The sequence below is a fragment of the Colletes gigas genome, unplaced genomic scaffold (assembly GCF_013123115.1).
Source record: "Colletes gigas isolate AHSC1104 unplaced genomic scaffold, ASM1312311v1 Colletes_gigas_Sc00009, whole genome shotgun sequence".
Lineage (NCBI taxonomy): Eukaryota > Metazoa > Arthropoda > Insecta > Hymenoptera > Colletidae > Colletes > Colletes gigas.
Window position 1 is genome coordinate 8610004 of NW_025106638.1, and position 18822 is coordinate 8628825.

The window sequence follows — 18822 nt, forward strand, 5'->3', positions numbered from 1 at the left end:
ATAGTCCGGGAAAATCTCAAATATCTTTAACCATTTCGCGGGACGCTTTTAAACACACGGTCGATCGGTGCGTTGCGTACCGTGAATGCCCATCGGCGTTCGAGTACGCTTAACACTTTCCGATCGTAATAATTTTAAACGTGGGATATCAAATTGGTAGAAATTATTTTTCTTTATCCAAAACGCGTATAAATTTCAGTTTAACTGAACGAATATTCTTTATCTTAGAATTCTATATTTTGTATAATTTTACAGTTATGCTCTTCACTGTATGTCGGGGCACGTGTTCAATATGTCCGGATCGAATAATGGTCGCTGCACAGCGACGAGCGTGAAATGCGAGACTCGATCCGGTCAGCCACCTTGGGCTACGGTTTCGCAGGCACGCATAATCGGGAATCCCCGGTGTTCTTAAGCAAGAAGAAATCGGAGTCTGCCACGCAGCCTCGAAATCGTTCCGCAAAACGGAACGATTCTCGGTAATGGGCGATCTAAAAATATCCGAGGCGACGCCGCATTGTTCGTCGCGAAGTCGATGCTCCAAGCATTGGTCGAAATCTTGTTAAAACGTTACAAGTAAAAATTGACCATCGTATATGTTTGCCCAAATTTTCTGGCCACAAATAATCTAGATCGTGGATAATTGTAATCGAGGTTAGGTTTGAAATTTTGGTGTTTCGCTACGAAACGGGCCCAGTCCATGGCGCAATTCGCCGTGCGATCGTCGTAATCGAAACGTTTGGCGCCTAAAAAGTCGCGGGGGCTGAAGTATATACAACCTTGTCGCGAATAACAAAATAATCTTATCGGCGTCGCGAATGAAAGGGAAAGATTGGAATTCGTATTTATCTATTGGTAAGATTGCAAATAGGGATACCGTTCCGGGAAGGTAACTTGTTATCTGGCTATTTATCGAAAGTCGGGTTTTCACGTTGCAAAAATTTACACATTGACGAAGAATTACACATGCATAATAAACGTGACTGTATTGCTGTCCAAAGGGCACACTGATCGCCGTAAAATGTAACGTTTTTTAGAAAGAGATCGCGAAAAGTGTAAGGTTAGGTTATAATCCGTTCGAAGATAAATACATGGGTGTCTGAGAATTACGAAAAACCATGGAAAAGTTTTGTCGTGATATCTGTTATATAGAAACGATATTCCAATATTTGTATTAAATACCTACTTAACTTCGTGTCTGATCACAGCTGGGCTCAACGTTATTAACAACATTCGACTATTAATAGAATTTGATCGATGATATCCCCGGCTGATAATGGTTCATTGTTTGTGAATACATCAAATTAGACGATACGATCGAATATATAGCGATCGTGTACGAGTTTGTTTTGGAAATATTTATTATCGACACTCGGACTCTGCATAAAATTTGGCGGGTCCAATGTTTGCGTTTCCCCTTTTTTATCTAGTACCCCATTGTGGGAATGTGATCTGGCAGTGTGTTAATGTTATCCGAACCAGAGCGTTTGTCCCTGTATTTATCGAATGAGCCTCGTATTTCGGTCCGGTTCTATATTTAGATTAGTTCCTCGAACTGGTTTCCTTACGGAATTCTTTTGTTTAGGTTTACGGGATGATCGCGGGAAGAGGAGCGTCACGTTTACGAAGATACTTTGTAAATAGCGTCACAACAGAGGCGTGGAGACGCGTGACGGGCCAATCGCGCGACAAAGCCATTCATGAAGTCATACGACGCGAGCCGCAGATGGTCCAAGCGATTCTGAACGATACCGAGATCACAAGGAACCATATGACGCCGGAAATTAAGCTGTTCCTCCTGACGCCCAACTGTCCGTTGTATCACGCACCGTTTCCAGACGTTTTCGAGAGTAACGAGATGAGAAGAACCGTCTTCACCGATCCCTTCTGGTCGATCTATTGGCCGGGCGGACAAGCGATCGCGAGGTTCGTATTGGATGAACGAGACAGACTTTTCTCGTATTCGTGGAACGGCGAAGGCGAGGTTTTGGATGTTGGGGCTGGCTGCGGAGCCGCTGCAATTGCTGCAAAACTCGTCGGGACAAGGAAGGTCATTGCGAACGATATCGATAAAGGTTTGTACGATATTCCATCCTTAATTCGCAAAATCATTATTATAAACAGCACGGAGTATTCCGTACGCAATTTTTACGATAGTTTTTGTGTTAAAATACAGGGTGTTCGGCCACTCCTGGGAAAAATTTTAATGGGAGATTCTAGAGGCCAAAATAAGACTGTGACAAAAGATTTTCCTGGGGCTCTAGAGCTCCATTAATACGCATTGTTTGAATTTTGAATTATTAAAATCCTTCAAACCGTTCAGGAGTTATGATGTTTTAAACATACGCATGAGATTTCAGGGCACATTTCTAACCTCATGTTATATTTTCGGAAAAAAATTTTTGTTCTCGAAAGTGCGTAGGATTTTGGGGATATGTGTATTCACCAAAAATGATTGCAATTGACTCTCACAAATAAAAATAATTTTTTCAGAATGATTTAAAATTTTTTAATTTAATTTTTTAATAACTTTTTAACGAAGCCTCAATCAAGAAATTGATATTCTTGATTTTCGTCTTATTTTTGCCTCTAGAATTTTCTATTAATATTTTTCCCGGTGGTGACCGAACACTCTGTATATTTCAGCCAGAATAAAAAATGCCACTTAATAAATAGCAACTGGGAAGTAATATTTTCTTGAAAAAGGGGCTCCCTGTTAGAAGCTTTCCTCGGATAGGAAATCAGCAATATACATACGTCCCCGGTACGGAAACTGATTTCAGAGGGACGTAGCGTTCGTTCGCGTCATAAAAATCGCTCCATTATTCATGACCACGACAGTTCACGCGACGAGAAATCCCAGGCTGTTGTGTTTTGCGTCTTCGGTCACAGTGCAACGCAATTATCGTCAAAATTGGACACATGTTTCTATCTAGATAACGAATAACGCTTTGTCCGCGTAAACTTTTATTCGTGACTTTCGAACAAAATTTTATCCATGTAAATAAATATTAAGAAACTTCCTTTTTGTTTAAATTGTTTCGACAGAATTCATTTAATATTATTTTTTAAATTTGAAACGAACAGGACCACGATTTTAATTCATTAGACAGCGTTATGCATGGCTTGGGATTGTTGGCAATGCAGCCAGACACTCGGTTCAGCGACGCAGTTGCAAAACGCGTGACGACGCGTGCCATCTTCTTGTGATAAAGGTGTCGCGGAACTTCTCGGAGATAGTTGCACGGTTGGAGGCGGGGAGCGATTGCAACGGGGAAGAACTGGTCGTGTCTGGGCCCGATAAGACGAGTTTGAGCCATACGGCCCACTGGGAATACCACTGCACCAAGGCGAAAAGGAAAAATCTCCCAAGCCAAGTAGTTTACGTCACGCGTGGAAAAACTCGCGGACTTTCCGAGCAACCAATTTATTTGGTCACGTGTTACCGTCTCCCTTTATGCTCTTAATCTCTTATCGCGCGTAGCTACCTCTTCCCTTATGTATTCTCATTTTACAAATACAAACCACGTGACCCCGTTCGCGCATACTCGATACGATACCACAAGTCATTGACACGAGACGTCTTACGTTTGTCACGTTGTTGACTTCTCTAAAGCTTTCGACACTTTTGATCGTTTGATTGCCAAATTCCAAGTCGTTGTCGTCACTCCTCGCATGGCAGTTACGTTCATGCATAACGAATCGTACTCACTGTCAGCAGGTCATGATCAATGTCAGCAATCCTCGATTTTCATACGTTTGAATAATTCTGTTTTTACTTCTAGTGCCTAGCTATTAGTATTGTCATATAGTACATTGTTTTCATCCCTGCTTCTGCTATGTATTTATTCTGCAAATTTATACGTATGTTTAACGCGTTGGCTATCAGGCCAAATTTGTGAAATTTTTATTATTAATAGCGTTTGGACAAAAAAATTTATAAACAAGCGTCAATATTTTCTTACCTCTCCACTTATGCGTCGAATAGTTTAATTCTTGTCATATTTATCATTCCTTGAAAAATAGATAATTAAAGGTGTATAATATTGATAATAAAAATAATAATAACAGTTGAGGATCTCATTTTTGTTGGCTTCGATGGCAACAAAGGTAGCTTCTAAATATAACTGTCGGGTGTATTCAGACACGCTATAAATAGCTCTAGCGGAACAGAGACACGATAACAGGTGAAACTCGTAACTGACCGGGTATTATAGTCACGCGCATAACCGAAAGGACGTTACAGAGCCATTCGTGAGAAATGCCACGAACATGAATTTTTAATGGGTTACGTCATCTTTACAGAGATGAAATCGACAATATTTTATTCGTAAAACGATAGTACGAACTCGTCAAAATAACACAAAACGGATCCCGTCGAAACAAATCATAGTAATAACAGAAAAATGAAGCCTCAAGTAATAATCTGTATTGACGTAATTTTCACGAAATTAACGCCAATAATACTGGCTTAACTATAAAACATAGTTTTTGCAAATTTGGAATTTTATTATGTTTTATTCCGAGTAAAAGATTCATTTCAATTGGGTGTATAGTATGATTAAAATTAATTCGTCGAGATACCCTCTGTTTCGTCGTCATCAACATAGCGTAAACCCTTAATCTTCATTTTCATTGATAGGAATTTAAAGGAATTCTACGTACCGTTGCAACGCGTATTTCTAACCGTGTCATCGAGTAGAATACTTGTAATTCTATAAGCTTTCTTAATTTTATTAAGATATTTTACCGCGAACAAATTCTGTTTCACACCTGATAGTTTGATCTTCGAATATAAGGTTTTATTTTATGCGCAGCAATACTTTAAGTCATTTCATTTTCGTTTAATATTCTTAAAAAAAACTCGAAAGCCATGAGCTGAAACGTAAAATAAAAACTGTAAATTCGAAGTTTTGTATCATATATACATGGTAAAAAATTCATTTTTAAACAATTTATAAAGATAACCTCACTTTCATCGTCATCAACATAGCGTGACCCCCTTAATCGTCATTTTCATTGATAGGTATTCAAAGGAATTCCACGTACCGTTGTCAACACGTGTGCCTGATAGTGCTTTGTTTCTTATCGAGTAGCACACGAGAAACGTAAATGGAATTAACAAGAAACATAATAGAAGACGTTATCCGGTTTCTCTAAAATTTAATTCATAATTCTGTATCACGTCGACAACTAACGAAAGCTTGTGGATTGGTACCAGACATTGTACTCTAAGGGTTAATATTAATATACTATAGCGCGTTATTCGATTGGAAACTGCTTAAAAAATAACAGAGTAACAGTGGTGAAATTTAGTTTATAGAACCTTATGTTTTGCGCAGCGTGGAACGTGATTCGAAAGACCGTGTTAGTACTTTTGCCATTCCCTCTCATAGCAGTATCCGATGTCGGCGATTGCATCGTGAATAGTTCGAAGAAAGTGGAGAATGTGGGTCAGACGAGCTTGGTTTTCCCCGTTTCACAGACACACGAGCCCGAAGGGACCGGGTACTCATGCGTCAGCGAAAGGTTACCCGTTTCTGGGTACACTATGCTCGCTGCATTCCAAATCGATCTCACGTTGCAATGTCCGCTGACGCAGTGACATTACATCGTAGTTAATCCAACCTCCATTAACGATCCTACAACTGCAATACCATTTACGACCGGATACGATCTGATCGTTCGCGAACGAAATACAAGAGAATACATATTATTCATTGTTAGACAGAGTTTAATACTCGCGGTCTTGGCGCCGTTCGTCTATTGGAGTGTCACGTGGCTGCTCTAGTGGCAAGGACCAATCACGCGTTTCTTTTTGTTTCCCCTGTATGCGTCCTTTTGTCCAATTATTACACGAGCACTATTATCCTACGTTACGAATTTTTACCTAAGTGCATTGGTGCGTTTACAACAACATCGAGACGTTATTTTCTCGTTTTGGATTGCTTTGAATACGTTCGTCTATATGGTTCGTGCGTACCGAACGAGCTTGTAGCGATTCGTGCGCGCAAGCTAAATCGAGTCAAGGACTCGAGACGAAATTCCTCGACGACACGGGGAACACGGCTAGCAGAGAATGACCTAGTAACACTGAACACCTCACGTGGCCTTTTCAAGTTCACTTTCGCCGAGTTACATCGCTCCCCACCGCTCTCAAGCACGATCTGTTGCAATTTATTATTTTATACAAACTTCCGTATTTTGTGCCTTAAAACGAAATGGAAAACATGTATAAGTAAAGAAACCAAACTACATTAGGATAGCGGAAAAGATGTTTTTACAAATGTCACGATACTTCCTGTTTCACGTCACGTGATAGTTCTAACCATATCCACTATGTCTGTTGTCTCATGCGTTTTGTTGACTCTTATCCTCGTATCTAAATGGATCTAATTATCTTCGGTCAACTTCAAGATAATTTGTTTCGATAATTTTTCACTTTTGACAGATAAAGAGTCTCCAGCTATAATTTCATTTGTTTTATCATAATTTATGTTATATTTGTCATTATCTGTAACCTTTTGTTAAGCATATACATATGGATATACAACATATGTTCTTTGTTTTCTCTCATTGGGTTCAATTCTATTTGATCAACTTGACATTGTTGAATAATGAATTTTTTATTGCATCACAGGCAAAGGAATGAATTGCTTACGTGTTGATATACAATAGTGTACAATACAAAAATTGTTGTTGCCCCATACACATGAAAATATAAAATTATTGTTACGATTTTATATTATTTAAATAAGTACATGTATACGTTTTTATCAAATGGATATATGTATTAATATTTTTTATTCCCTGAATAAATTTGATTTGCAAAAAAGGAAATATAACCTGCAGAAACTAAAATTAATTCCATTTGCATATTACCTTTTTGCACTATTAGCACCTTTTATTTAATTAGGTTGGAGTGCAAAACTTGTAAAATAAACAGAGGTTACTTAGATTCCCAAATGTCGCTGTTTACCGTATCTAAAAACGTTAACGATGTCAAATGGAATCGTTGGAAAATTTATAGGCGAAAATACGAAGCTCGAAATTGATGACGCCATATGGAATTATTGGGATAAAAAGGGTTAAAAGATAGTGTGCACGGAAGAGGTGTCCGAATCGTGTTCTTTTCTGCGTGTTGACCGCGTGGAAGCGTGGCTCGAAACGCTACTCGATATACATATCGCACAATTTTTTTTCCGAACTTTATCTTATCCGCTCGCGCGAACTTCCATGTCGCGAGATACGCGTGTATTCCCTGTATTTGAGAAACGATCGTTTTAAATCTAATCATGGAAATCGATAATCGTGGCATGATTAATAACATGAATTTCCTCGACTCGACGATACATCGACGCATCGATGGAAACTTAAGCGGCTGCCACGATACATTATGTAATGTCGTTGTTCGATTACGTGGTAACAAAATGACGTACGTAACCGTACGTTGGCGTCCGTTCGTTAACCCAAAACATAAAACACTGTCGTTACAAAATCAGCGTTATTGTTTGTAACGACGGTCCCGACCTAACTGGTTTTATCGAGTAAACGAATATCCGAGTAACTGGTTAAGAACCGATTCGGTTTGGTTATGGCGCCGACAACACTGTCGGTTTTTAAAGGCAATTAACCGATTTGTTCAATTAAGCGATAGGAAAATATTGTTTTTCGTTCTAGAGATTTCAAGGGTAACAGAACAATGGACAATTAAGACTGATATTGTCTAATACGATTGTTCTTTATAAATAGGAAGTTTGTAGTTGAAGAATATAGAAGTTAATTTCTTTAATCTTTGATTAATGCAAGTAGTATATATTATACCGTATCTTCCTAAGGGTTTACGATAAAAATACCAGCTTTTTCGCATGTGCTTTCAGTCGCGTGCACAGCTATCGCAATGAATGCGGCATTGAACCATGTGGAAGTGCAGATCTCACAAGACAATCTGTTGCATCGACCACCCGAAAAACTGACCGATGTTATTTTCATCGGTGACATGCTGTACGACGAAGAAATCACCGACATTCTGATTCCGTGGCTCGAACGGGCACGCAAAAATGGAACTCGAATTTATTTGGCCGATCCAGGAAGACACGGTTTGACAAACGATCTAAAGAAACGATTGAGACCACTAAGACGGTATTTGATGCCAGAAAATGTCCGAAAAGAAAACTATGGTTACGATACGTGCGACATCTGGGAATTCTCTGGGTGACGAATACCATAAATGTGTTCACGAGGGGCCTGGTGTAATAATTTAATGTTTGTATATCAATATTTAATATTTATAATTTGATTGATTTCAGTTGGTCATACTAACCTACGTATACAGGGTGTTCAAAAAAAACCATTCAATATTTATATGGTATATAGGATACACTGTACTGAGTAAAAAAGCTTTAGTAAACATAGGTCGAAAGGTCAACCGTTTTTGAGATATAAACATTTTTGTTTGCTGGTATCATGATTGACTTAGTTGCTTATTTCAACCTCTTGGTGAATACATTACCTCAGTACTTGGATGATATGCCTTTAGCAGAAAGATTATCGATGTGGTACATGCATGATGGGGCGCCACCTCATTTTGTGCGTAATGTGAGAGACCATTTAAACATGGTGTTCGGTCAAAGGTGGATTGGACGTGGTGGACCAGTTGTATGGCCTCCTCGATTCCCCAATTTAAACCCTTTGGACTTCTTCTTATGGGGATATTTAAAAAGCCTAGTGTATTTCTCTCCGATAAATGACTTAGAAGAATTACGTAACCGAATCCACCATTCTTGTCAAGCAATTCGACAGAAATGTGGAATTTTCGAGAGAGTTCGCGATTCTGTAAACAGAAGATGTCAAGCGTGTGTAGAAATGGAAGGTGGGTGTCGTGTACGAATTTTCCACCGACGTTGTTCGGAAAGTTAAACCCGTACGTCGCACGCCGACTTAACTTTGTGCGAATATTTTATGTTTGAAAGTGGACTGTATTTAAACTTATGATGGATATGCAATGCGGTGACTCGAAAAAATGAATACTTGTCGGTTTGTTGATGCTCCGCAAAATTCTTGTTGAATTCTTATTTCTGAGCGAGCGTCGCTCTTTATACAGTTCTTAATTGGGCGGTTACTAATATGCGAAAAACACTGATTGGTTACAAGATTTTGTAAGGCGTGAACGGCCAGCCCCTGCAAGAAGGGGTGGTGTGGGTGTCACCAAAATTGTCTGTTTTTGGCTGTGTCGGTGGTCGCGCGAAAGTGCTATTGTATTTTTGAAGGTTGACCGTGGCGTGCAATAAAACTAGACTCCTAATTGCTGGAAAAAACGTTTGTAACGAGCTTGACGCACAACTGCTAAACATCTGGTGCGCAGGTATGGAAAGAACAAATTTTGTTATATGACGGTATTTACAAGGCTCTTTCTGAGTTGGGCTCGTTTGTTGTTTGACGGTCATACGGAGGGCTCGCGACGCGACATGCCGGCCCCCTTGAACGGTCATGTTCAAAAGATCTAAAAGTCGACAAACAGCGAACAATTGCACTGCAGGCAAAACTGAATACTTAATACTATAACATTACGAGGTATTTATAATCCTAGAAAATTACATAGTGTTTTTGATTCAAAATTGTTCTGAATCTAAACTAATCCTTATGGCTAAGTTATACTAGGATGTACTGTACATTTGTTATATGCAGTCTATTGGTAGTGGCGCAAGTCTCTTCACACTGCGTTTATACACTCCTAACGGTGTCCTTATTGTCACTACACGTGTTATGTGGTCGTCTCCTGGGTGCACCTCCAAGACTCTACCTAATTTCCACTGCAACGGTGGTAGATTGTCCTCTTGCACCAGGACCAGCATCCCTTCCTTGATATTTTTATGGTTACCAGTATGCCATTTACATCGGGTATGGAGCTCGTGCAAATACTCTCGATGCCATCTACTCCAGAAATGTTGCTTAATTTTCTGAGTGTGCTGCCACAATGACAGCCTATTCGTTTGTACATGTGTCCATTCATATTCCGGTAGGGTTTGTAACGAATCACCAATTAGGAAGTGTGCGGGTGTTAGAGCGATATAGTCATTAGGATCAGAGGATATGGGTGTTAATGGTCGGGAATTCAGGATTGCCTCGATCTCGATTATAATGCTGTTCAATTGTTCGTATGTGAACAGTGCTTCTCCAAGAGTAGCCTTGAAATGTTTTTTAAAGGCCTTCACTGCGGCTTCCCATAGACCCCCGAAATGAGGCGAACGGGGTGGAGAGAACGACCAGTTGACACCTTCATTGCTCAAATATTGTTTTAATTTTCCTTTATGATCGTTCGAGTTTACGAATGCGGTTATTTCAATAATTTCGTTATTTGCGCCTAGGAAATTGCTCCCGTTATCGGAGTATAAAGTTCGGGATTTTCCCCTTCTCGCGAAAAATCGTTTTATCGCGGCTATACATGCTTCCGTGGTTAGATCGGTTACTAATTCTAAATGAGTAGCCCTTGTGGCAAAACATACAAATACTACTACGTATCCCGTGGTTTTCTTAACGTTTCGGTGTTTTCGTTCCTTTAAAAACAATGGTCCACAATAATCGACTCCTGTGGTTTCGAATGGCCGTGTTTGTGTCACACGGTCTTTCGGTAAATTTCCCATAACATACTCAGATAGCTTGGGATTGGCTTTAAAGCAATTTACACAGTTATGAATTAATCTGCGCGTAAGATTTTTTCCATCTATTGGCCAATATCTTTGTCTGACGGCGTTTAAAGTGGCTTGTATACCCGCATGCCAATGTTTTAAATGCTCATGCCTGATTATTAATTCTGTAACGTGATTGTTGCGTGGTAATAAGATCGGATGTTTGTATGAATAGTTTATTGCTGCGTGTTTTAATCGGCCGCCGACTCGAATTAAACCCTTCTCGTCAAGGAATGGTGTTAAATTAAGTAATTTACTTCTTTTGTTTATTTCCCTACCTTCCTTCAAATCCCTCAATTCCTGCGTAAACTCTTGTGCTTGTGTTAATTTAACTATATGTATATGTGCATTAGAAATCTCTAAATTAGTCAATTCGCCCGCAACTCTGTTTTTGCTTTTACAATTATTATAAAACCGTAATATATATGCTAGTGCCCTGTTGAGCCTATTTATTGTTGAGAATCTACCAACGAAATCTGTTGTATTAATTCTTGCTACTAAAACCTTGAAGCTACGAGTTTCCGGTATTTCTATTGCAGGTAGTGTAATAAATGGCCAAGTTCGTTCGGCCTGTGAAAGCCACTGCGGCCCCTTTAACCATCTTAGGTTATTTAGAAAAAGCAGAGGTGTCTGTCCCCTGGATATGAAATCTGCCGGATTTTCGACACTAGAGATATGACGCCAATTTTCAATATCTGTTTGCTCTTGAATTTCGTTTACCCGATTGGCAACGAATGTTTTTAGCAAATGCGGTGAGGTTCTAATCGAAGTTAATGCTATCGTTGAGTCCGACCATAACACGATCCTTTTAATTTCGAGGTGGGTCATCGCGTTAAGGGTTTCTCTTATTAAATTTGCTAATAACTTAGCGGCGCACAATTCTAAACGCGGCAATGATAAGGTTTTTACTGGCGCAACCCTTGATTTCGCGCACAACAAACTAACCTTACATTTTCCTTGATTATCAATTGACCTCAAGTAAATGCACGCGCCGTAAGCCGCTTCACTAGCGTCACAGAATCCATGCATCTGTATTTCTATTGGGCTATCAACAATCGTTTTTCGCGGCGTCGAAAATTTATTTAATAGTGGTAGCTCTTGCGTAAATTCTAACCACATGGTATGGATAGATTGAGGCACAGACTCATCCCAACCTAGGTCAGCCTTCCACAATAGCTGCATTATAATTTTTGCGCGTACTATAACTGGTCCTAATAGCCCTAACGGGTCGAATAATTGTGCGATCTGTGAAAGTATTGTACGTTTCGTAGGTCGAGGATTGCCGTCGGTCAGTTTTATGTTGTAGCGTATTTCGTCCGTCCTTGGTTTCCAACCTATACCTAACGCCTTCCTAGTTTCGTCTGTGTCTAAGGACAGAGTGCGCTCTTGATTAATTAATGCTAGATCTTCGATCAGACTCTCATCGTTTGATGCCCACTGTCTTAAATTAAACCCGCCTTTCCTTGCTAACGCTATGGTTTCTTCGCGAATTACTAATGCTTGTTCGCGAGTAGATGCTCCGGTGAGCAAATCATCTACATAAAAATCTGTTCTGAATATTGCTGCCGCGGCGGGAAAATTATCCTGTTCGTCAACCGCTAATTGTTGTAGACAACGCACGGCTAAAAATGGAGCTGACGTGGTTCCGTATGTTACGGTATTCAGTTCGTAGGTTTTGATTGGTTTGTCTCGTGAATCGCGCCACAATATCTTATGATATTTCCTGTCCTCTGTATGTATTTTAATCTGCCGAAACATCTTTTCTATATCTGCCGTTAAAACATAGGAATGCGAACGAAATCTAAGTAATAATTTGTACAGGGTATCCTGTAGGATAGGCCCATTTAATAATGTGTCGTTTAATGCTATGCCTGTCGATGTTTTCGCTGAGGCGTCGAATACTACGCGTATCTTAGTAGTCTCGCTAGACTCTTTTATTACCGCGTGGTGCGGCAGGTAGAACCCCTCGGCGGAATCGTCCGCGTTGACCTGTGTCATATGTCCTAATTGTTCGTATTCATTTAAAAACTCCCGATATCCTGCTAATAATTCTTGATCGGAATGCAATTTCCGTTCTAATGCGTAAAATCTTTTTAATGCTGCCTCGCGTGAACTTCCTAACAATTGTTTGCGTTCGTTAAAGGGTAATCTTACACAATACCGCCCATCCGCTTCTCGTACGGTGCCCTGTTCAAACGAATTTTCCGCAGCCCTTTCTTCTTCCGATAAATATACCTGATCCGCGAATTCTTCTACTTCCCAGAATTTGTTTAATGTCTTGTCTAATGTTGATGTTGTATGAAATGACTTTACTGTGTTCTTGTACGATGGTTGTAGATCTGATTCGCCGGTAACTATCCAACCTAGTCTGGTTTTTTGTAAGATGATTTTACTATTATTTAATTTGATTTGTCCATTACTTAATAGGTTAAAAAACAACGTATTACCTAATAATGCGTCTATCTTCCCGGGCTTATGGAATGTCGGATCCGCTAACGTGAGGTTTTTTGGAATTTCGATCGATGTTCTGTCGACTTGTCGAGACGGTAGTGACCCGGTAATCAACGGTACAGTAATAAATGAAATGGGGGTAGAAAATGTACCGTTTCGCGCCTTGACTACTGTTTTTACAAGGTGTTGCGCCCTGGTCGCCTGTTGACCTATACCTGAGAAGGTTAGATTGACGCTGTGTTTGCGTAATTGCAATTTGTCGGCTAACTCGGTGGTTATAAAATGGGTTTGTGATCCCCCGTCTAATAATACGCGACAATCATGTTCCCTATTGAATCTGTCCAATATTTTAATTTGCGCGGTTCCGAGTAAGGTTTCAAAATTGCATGTAACTGTTAATGTAGTCGTATTGACCCCCGAGCTTGTTGCATTGACTCCCGAGCTTGTTACCTGACTTCCTATTCGCGCATTGTGAGGGTTTATGTTAGCCCGCTGTTCGTCGTTAAAATGTAGTAAGGTATTGTGTTTCAAATTACATTTTTTGCATCCGCTAGCTTGGCATGTGCCGACTAAATGACCGTTTCGGAAGCAATTAATACATAGCTTGTTTCGTTTAATTACCTCGAATCTCTCCCGAATTGGTGCTTGCAAAAAATGCTTACAATAATAAATTTCATGCTTATCCCTACACATGACGCATTTGTCTGTATTCGTCGTCGCGACGTGAGTGTACCCCCTTGTAAATGGTTTATTTCGTAGTGGACGATCTGGATACAAAACCCGCCTACTCGCGTTTGAAGCTTCCGCTTCAATTTCATCGCCCCGCGCTTGTTTATTTATGAAATTAATTAGTTGGTCGAATGTCGGCATCTCGTCATTCTCTAAAGTGCGTTCCCATCCGCGACGCGTATTCTTATCTAATTTTTTGCCGACTAGATAAACTAACATTGCATCCCATTGTGCTATGGGCTGACCTAGGGTAGCGAGTGCGTTTACATGCATTTGAGCCTGTTCCGCCAATGACCTGAGGCTTGAGGATGCATCACGCGTTACTTCGGGCAATTCGAATAAAGTTTTTAAGTGTGTTTGCACTATTTGTCTCGGTCTGTTACATCGCTTTTGCAACAAATCCCAAGCTACTCGGTAGTTTGTTTCGGATGCGTTTAATGTTGAAATTACTGACGCGATTTCTCCGCGAAGTGCATTCTTTAACAGATGGAATTTTTGTACGGCCGGTAAGTCTTCATTATTATGGACCAGTGTTCGAAACGTATCGTGGAAACTATGCCACTCCATAGGGTTACCGTCGTATGGTTTGATTTCGATTTTAGGTAAAAGGCTACTTTCTTGTCTTATTGTTACCGTGTTCGGCGAGTCCGTGAATCTACCTGGGTTAATACCTGTGTTAGGGGTTTGTAATCCCTCGATTCGACGGTTTATGCTACTGGTGATTCTAAAATATTTCCGCTCGAATTGTTCTCTTTCCGCGTCATGATCGGATATGTCATCCTCTAATTCTATGTTTGTCTGCACGGTTTCAAAGTTTTTATTCAATTCTAACATCTTTTCCTTGCGAATTTGTAACTCGTGAATGTCAAACTGATCGCCCTCATCGAGGTATGTCTCTATCCGCGTTAGCTGTCCCTTAATCGTGATTCTTTGTCTCCTGAGGGCTTTCATTGGCACTGTCTCAGGTACGTTTGCCATCTCGCGATAATTAAACAACGAATGTAATCGAGTTCGTGACTGCTTGCAATAAGGGAAAATATGTGAAAGGAATAGTGATTCGTGGACTTACCCTACCGACGTCTGAACTTCGAACTGTTGCTCGTTGCTGCAATGTCTGGATGAGGCTGCGTGGCCTCGATGTTGCTGCGTTGCCTCGATGATGCTGTGATGCCTCGATGATGCTGCGATGCGTCGATGATGGTGCTGCGATGCGCCGATGATGCTGCGCTGCGTCGATGTTGGCCCGGTGCTGCTGCGTGGCCTTGGATTTTCCACCGTCCGACGGCTGCTTCCTCTGCTGAGGTGTCCGATGCGGCTGCTTGTGGATACTTCCTTCACCGGCGACGTAGTGTCCTACGGTGCTGCTGTTGATCTGCCCTCTCCAAAGAGGTTGTCGTAAGTGTCAACGTTGGAGCTTCTGTTGCACTACCGACAATTGTCTATGATGTCCAAGGAATATCTTCCTTGGTAGTCACCACACTGCACTACAAATGTCGTGTTTGCCGTTGGAATCCGGCTCGAAGGACCAAATGTCGTGTACGAATTTTCCACCGACGTTGTTCGGAAAGTTAAACCCGTACGTCGCACGCCGACTTAACTTTGTGCGAATATTTTATGTTTGAAAGTGGACTGTATTTAAACTTATGATGGATATGCAATGCGGTGACTCGAAAAAATGAATACTTGTCGGTTTGTTGATGCTCCGCAAAATTCTTGTTGAATTCTTATTTCTGAGCGAGCGTCGCTCTTTATACAGTTCTTAATTGGGCGGTTACTAATATGCGAAAAACACTGATTGGTTACAAGATTTTGTAAGGCGTGAACGGCCAGCCCCTGCAAGAAGGGGTGGTGTGGGTGTCACCAAAATTGTCTGTTTTTGGCTGTGTCGGTGGTCGCGCGAAAGTGCTATTGTATTTTTGAAGGTTGACCGTGGCGTGCAATAAAACTAGACTCCTAATTGCTGGAAAAAACGTTTGTAACGAGCTTGACGCACAACTGCTAAACATCTGGTGCGCAGGTATGGAAAGAACAAATTTTGTTATATGACGGTATTTACAAGGCTCTTTCTGAGTTGGGCTCGTTTGTTGTTTGACGGTCATACGGAGGGCTCGCGACGCGACAGTGGGCACATCGAAAATCTTCTGTAAACATCGAAAATTCAGTAGTAAGTCAATTATGATAATAACAAACAAAAATATTTATATCTCAGAAACGGTTGACCTTTCGACCTATGTTTAATAAAGCTTTCTTATTCAGTACAATGTATCCTATATACCCTGTAAATATTAAATGGTTTTTTTTTAACACCCTGTATAGTGCATGTAACAAATATAGTGGCTTTCTGAAGGTTCTTCTCTAGTCCGTCACGCGATATTGTTAGGTACACGCCAAGAATGGGTTTTTCCTTATTGTCAAACCACCTGTTAGCTATAGGCGCTTAATGGATCTAGGTTAGGTTCACTTTAATGATTTTCTCATGGAACTGGTTGTATACGTTTTAAAGGAAAATTCTTTAAATATTATATGGATTCGTAGAAAATATCGATTCCTGATATTATCGAGTTTTCTTACCGTTCACTTTGCAGTTGTTTTGTTGCAATGTATAATAATAATGTAATAGTCTACGAATAACTCTTCGTAACAATTTCGATCATAACATTTATATAATGGTTAGAATGTTTGAAACTTTTTCAAGTCGTGCTTGTAAGAAAAATACAGACTTATATAATTTGTAATATAATAAAATATGATTGTCGCATGATTACGGATAATGTGGCAATCAACGTAAGTATTAATTGAAAACCATTGATTCATCCATAGTTTTCTTGGAAACTTAACATGTCATCTTTCACGATGTGTATGGACGTCGATAAGATAAAATTCCTAAGGAAACGTTGGATTATCGATAAGAAACTTTTTTTGGAGATTATCGAGAGAATAATAAGAAATTAATTAAAAACCAATGGCTTCGTTGATTTCTCGCGAAAATATTTTATCGAATTATACAGGGTGTTCGACCACCCTTGGGAAAAATTTTAACACCAAGAACACCAATTTGTTAATGGAGGCTTCGTTAAAAAGTTATTAACGTTTAAAGTTCCGCCCGCACTGAATTTTTTCCTCGAAAATGCGCAGGATTTCAGGGGGTATGTCTATTCACCAAAAAAGATTATAATCGACCCCCGCAACCGAAAATAATTTTTCCAGAACGATTTGAAATGTTTTAATTTAATTGTTAATAACTTTATAACGAAGCCTCAAACGAAAAATTGATATTCTTGATTTTCGTCTTATTTTGGCCTCTAGAATCTCCCATTAAAATTTTTCTCAGGGGTGGCCGAACACCCTGTATAAATGAATATCAGGACTTTTTACTAACAACATACGCACTATCAGGTTGCGTGATTAAAAGATAGTTCTTGGCGGAACGTGTAAGTATACGTTAGTCCTACGGTAGCACGTGCTCAGTCATAAACAACCTGCTGGTGTGAATTTATGGCAGCCAGACGACAAAGATTGCGAAACGCGACGAATAATCGCTACGCGACTCATATTTGCGGGACGCTAGAAATATATTTATTTATAAAAAGACATGGGCACGTTAAACAAGATGTTTTCTTAACGCGTTGGCTACCAATTTTGCTCTGGACAAATAATAATGTTTATATTCTTCGCCATTGTAGACGTTGTTTTGCTCACCTGTTTGGTCACATAGGAACCCAAAAAGTCGTGTTGCGCTGCTAAGGTGGCCCTCAAAGACGTCACGTTCGATAACTTCATTCTGCACTGGTACCTCGATCGATCTGCAAACAGATTTTCCAACGGTTACGTAAGGTCAATCTCCATTTGGATGATTAAGGAAAAGATTCCCATTATTATAACCCGTTATTCGCAAATGTCTTTGCAATGGGCAAGACGAGATGATTCGTAATAAAATTACGATACAATCCTTTGATTAAGTTGTACTAAAACGAGAAGTGGGAACATTCAATGGACGAAACGAAAACGTCGCACTCACAGTTGTAAATTTTGGTGCCGTTCTTGCAGGCGCAAGGCTGTCGGTCCTCCTCGTCGTAAGGGCACTGCATTATGCAATTCTCGGTTCCGCAATCTACGAGCAAGCAAAAGCATTGACCCCGACGTGCGTTCACGACCGCCGATTCTCGTGAATGACTCACGCACGCCACGCGAGCGCGATCATGACTCATCGAGAAATTATTCTATCCTCTACCTGGAGAGGAGAGCAAACATTCTTACACAGAGTGGCCATTCGATTGGGAACGCCTAAATACCGTCGTCGCTCACGGTCAGGTACGCATTACGGAGGGGGAAGGTTAGTGGGTCGCATTCAAAATTAAATGCAACAGTAACAAGTAGATATCAATTTTCGAAAGATAAACTTATTGAAAATAACTTATGCTACTAATCTTAATAAATAAATTAATAACAAGAGTATACATGTATTTTGAACATATTGAAACATAAATTAGATAATAAGAAAAACAAATTTTTAAACGAATAAAAATGAAGTATTGTCTATTATAATATAATTTGATTATTCAAGAGTTGAGTATACAGGGTGTTCGGCCACCTCTAGCAAAAATTTTAATGAGCGATAGTAGAGGCCAAAATAAGACGAAAATCAAGAATACTAATTTGTTGGTGGAAGCTTCGTTAAAAAGTTATTAACGTTTAAAGTGCCGCTCTTACTGAATTTTTTTCTCGAAAATGCGCAAGATTTCGGGGGTATGTCTATTCACCAAAAATGACTGTAATTGAACCCTACAACCGAAAATAATTTTTCCACAACGATTTGCAATTTTTTTTCTCCGTTGAAAAATTTAGGCACCTAATTGGATTTTCAGTAAGGAATTTTTTTCTCGAAAGTGCGTACGATTTCGGAGGTATGTGTAATGATAAAAAATGATTGTAATTGATCCCCGCAACCGAAAAT

The 18822-nt window shown here is 39.9% G+C and overlaps 2 protein-coding genes across 2 annotated transcripts in view; one reads left to right on the forward strand and one right to left on the reverse strand.

Moving 5' to 3' along the window:
* The window catches only part of LOC122397465, a 34045-nt gene that overhangs the window by 9705 nt on the left and 5518 nt on the right, over positions 1-18822 (reverse strand). Inside the window, exons 5-6 of the mRNA XM_043396616.1 lie at positions 17887-17979; positions 17568-17671 (exon numbers count right to left, since the gene is read on the reverse strand). Coding sequence (XP_043252551.1) covers positions 17568-17671; positions 17887-17979 — 197 coding nt within the window. The remainder of the gene's footprint in view (positions 1-17567; positions 17672-17886; positions 17980-18822) is intronic.
* Positions 800-18245, forward strand: LOC122397469 (electron transfer flavoprotein beta subunit lysine methyltransferase-like). The gene is made up of 4 exons (XM_043396624.1): positions 800-855; positions 1586-2075; positions 7881-8265; positions 17916-18245. The coding sequence occupies exons 2-3, from the start codon at positions 1595-1597 to the stop codon at positions 8216-8218; spliced, it is 819 nt and encodes a 272-aa protein (XP_043252559.1). The 5' UTR covers positions 800-855; positions 1586-1594; the 3' UTR covers positions 8219-8265; positions 17916-18245.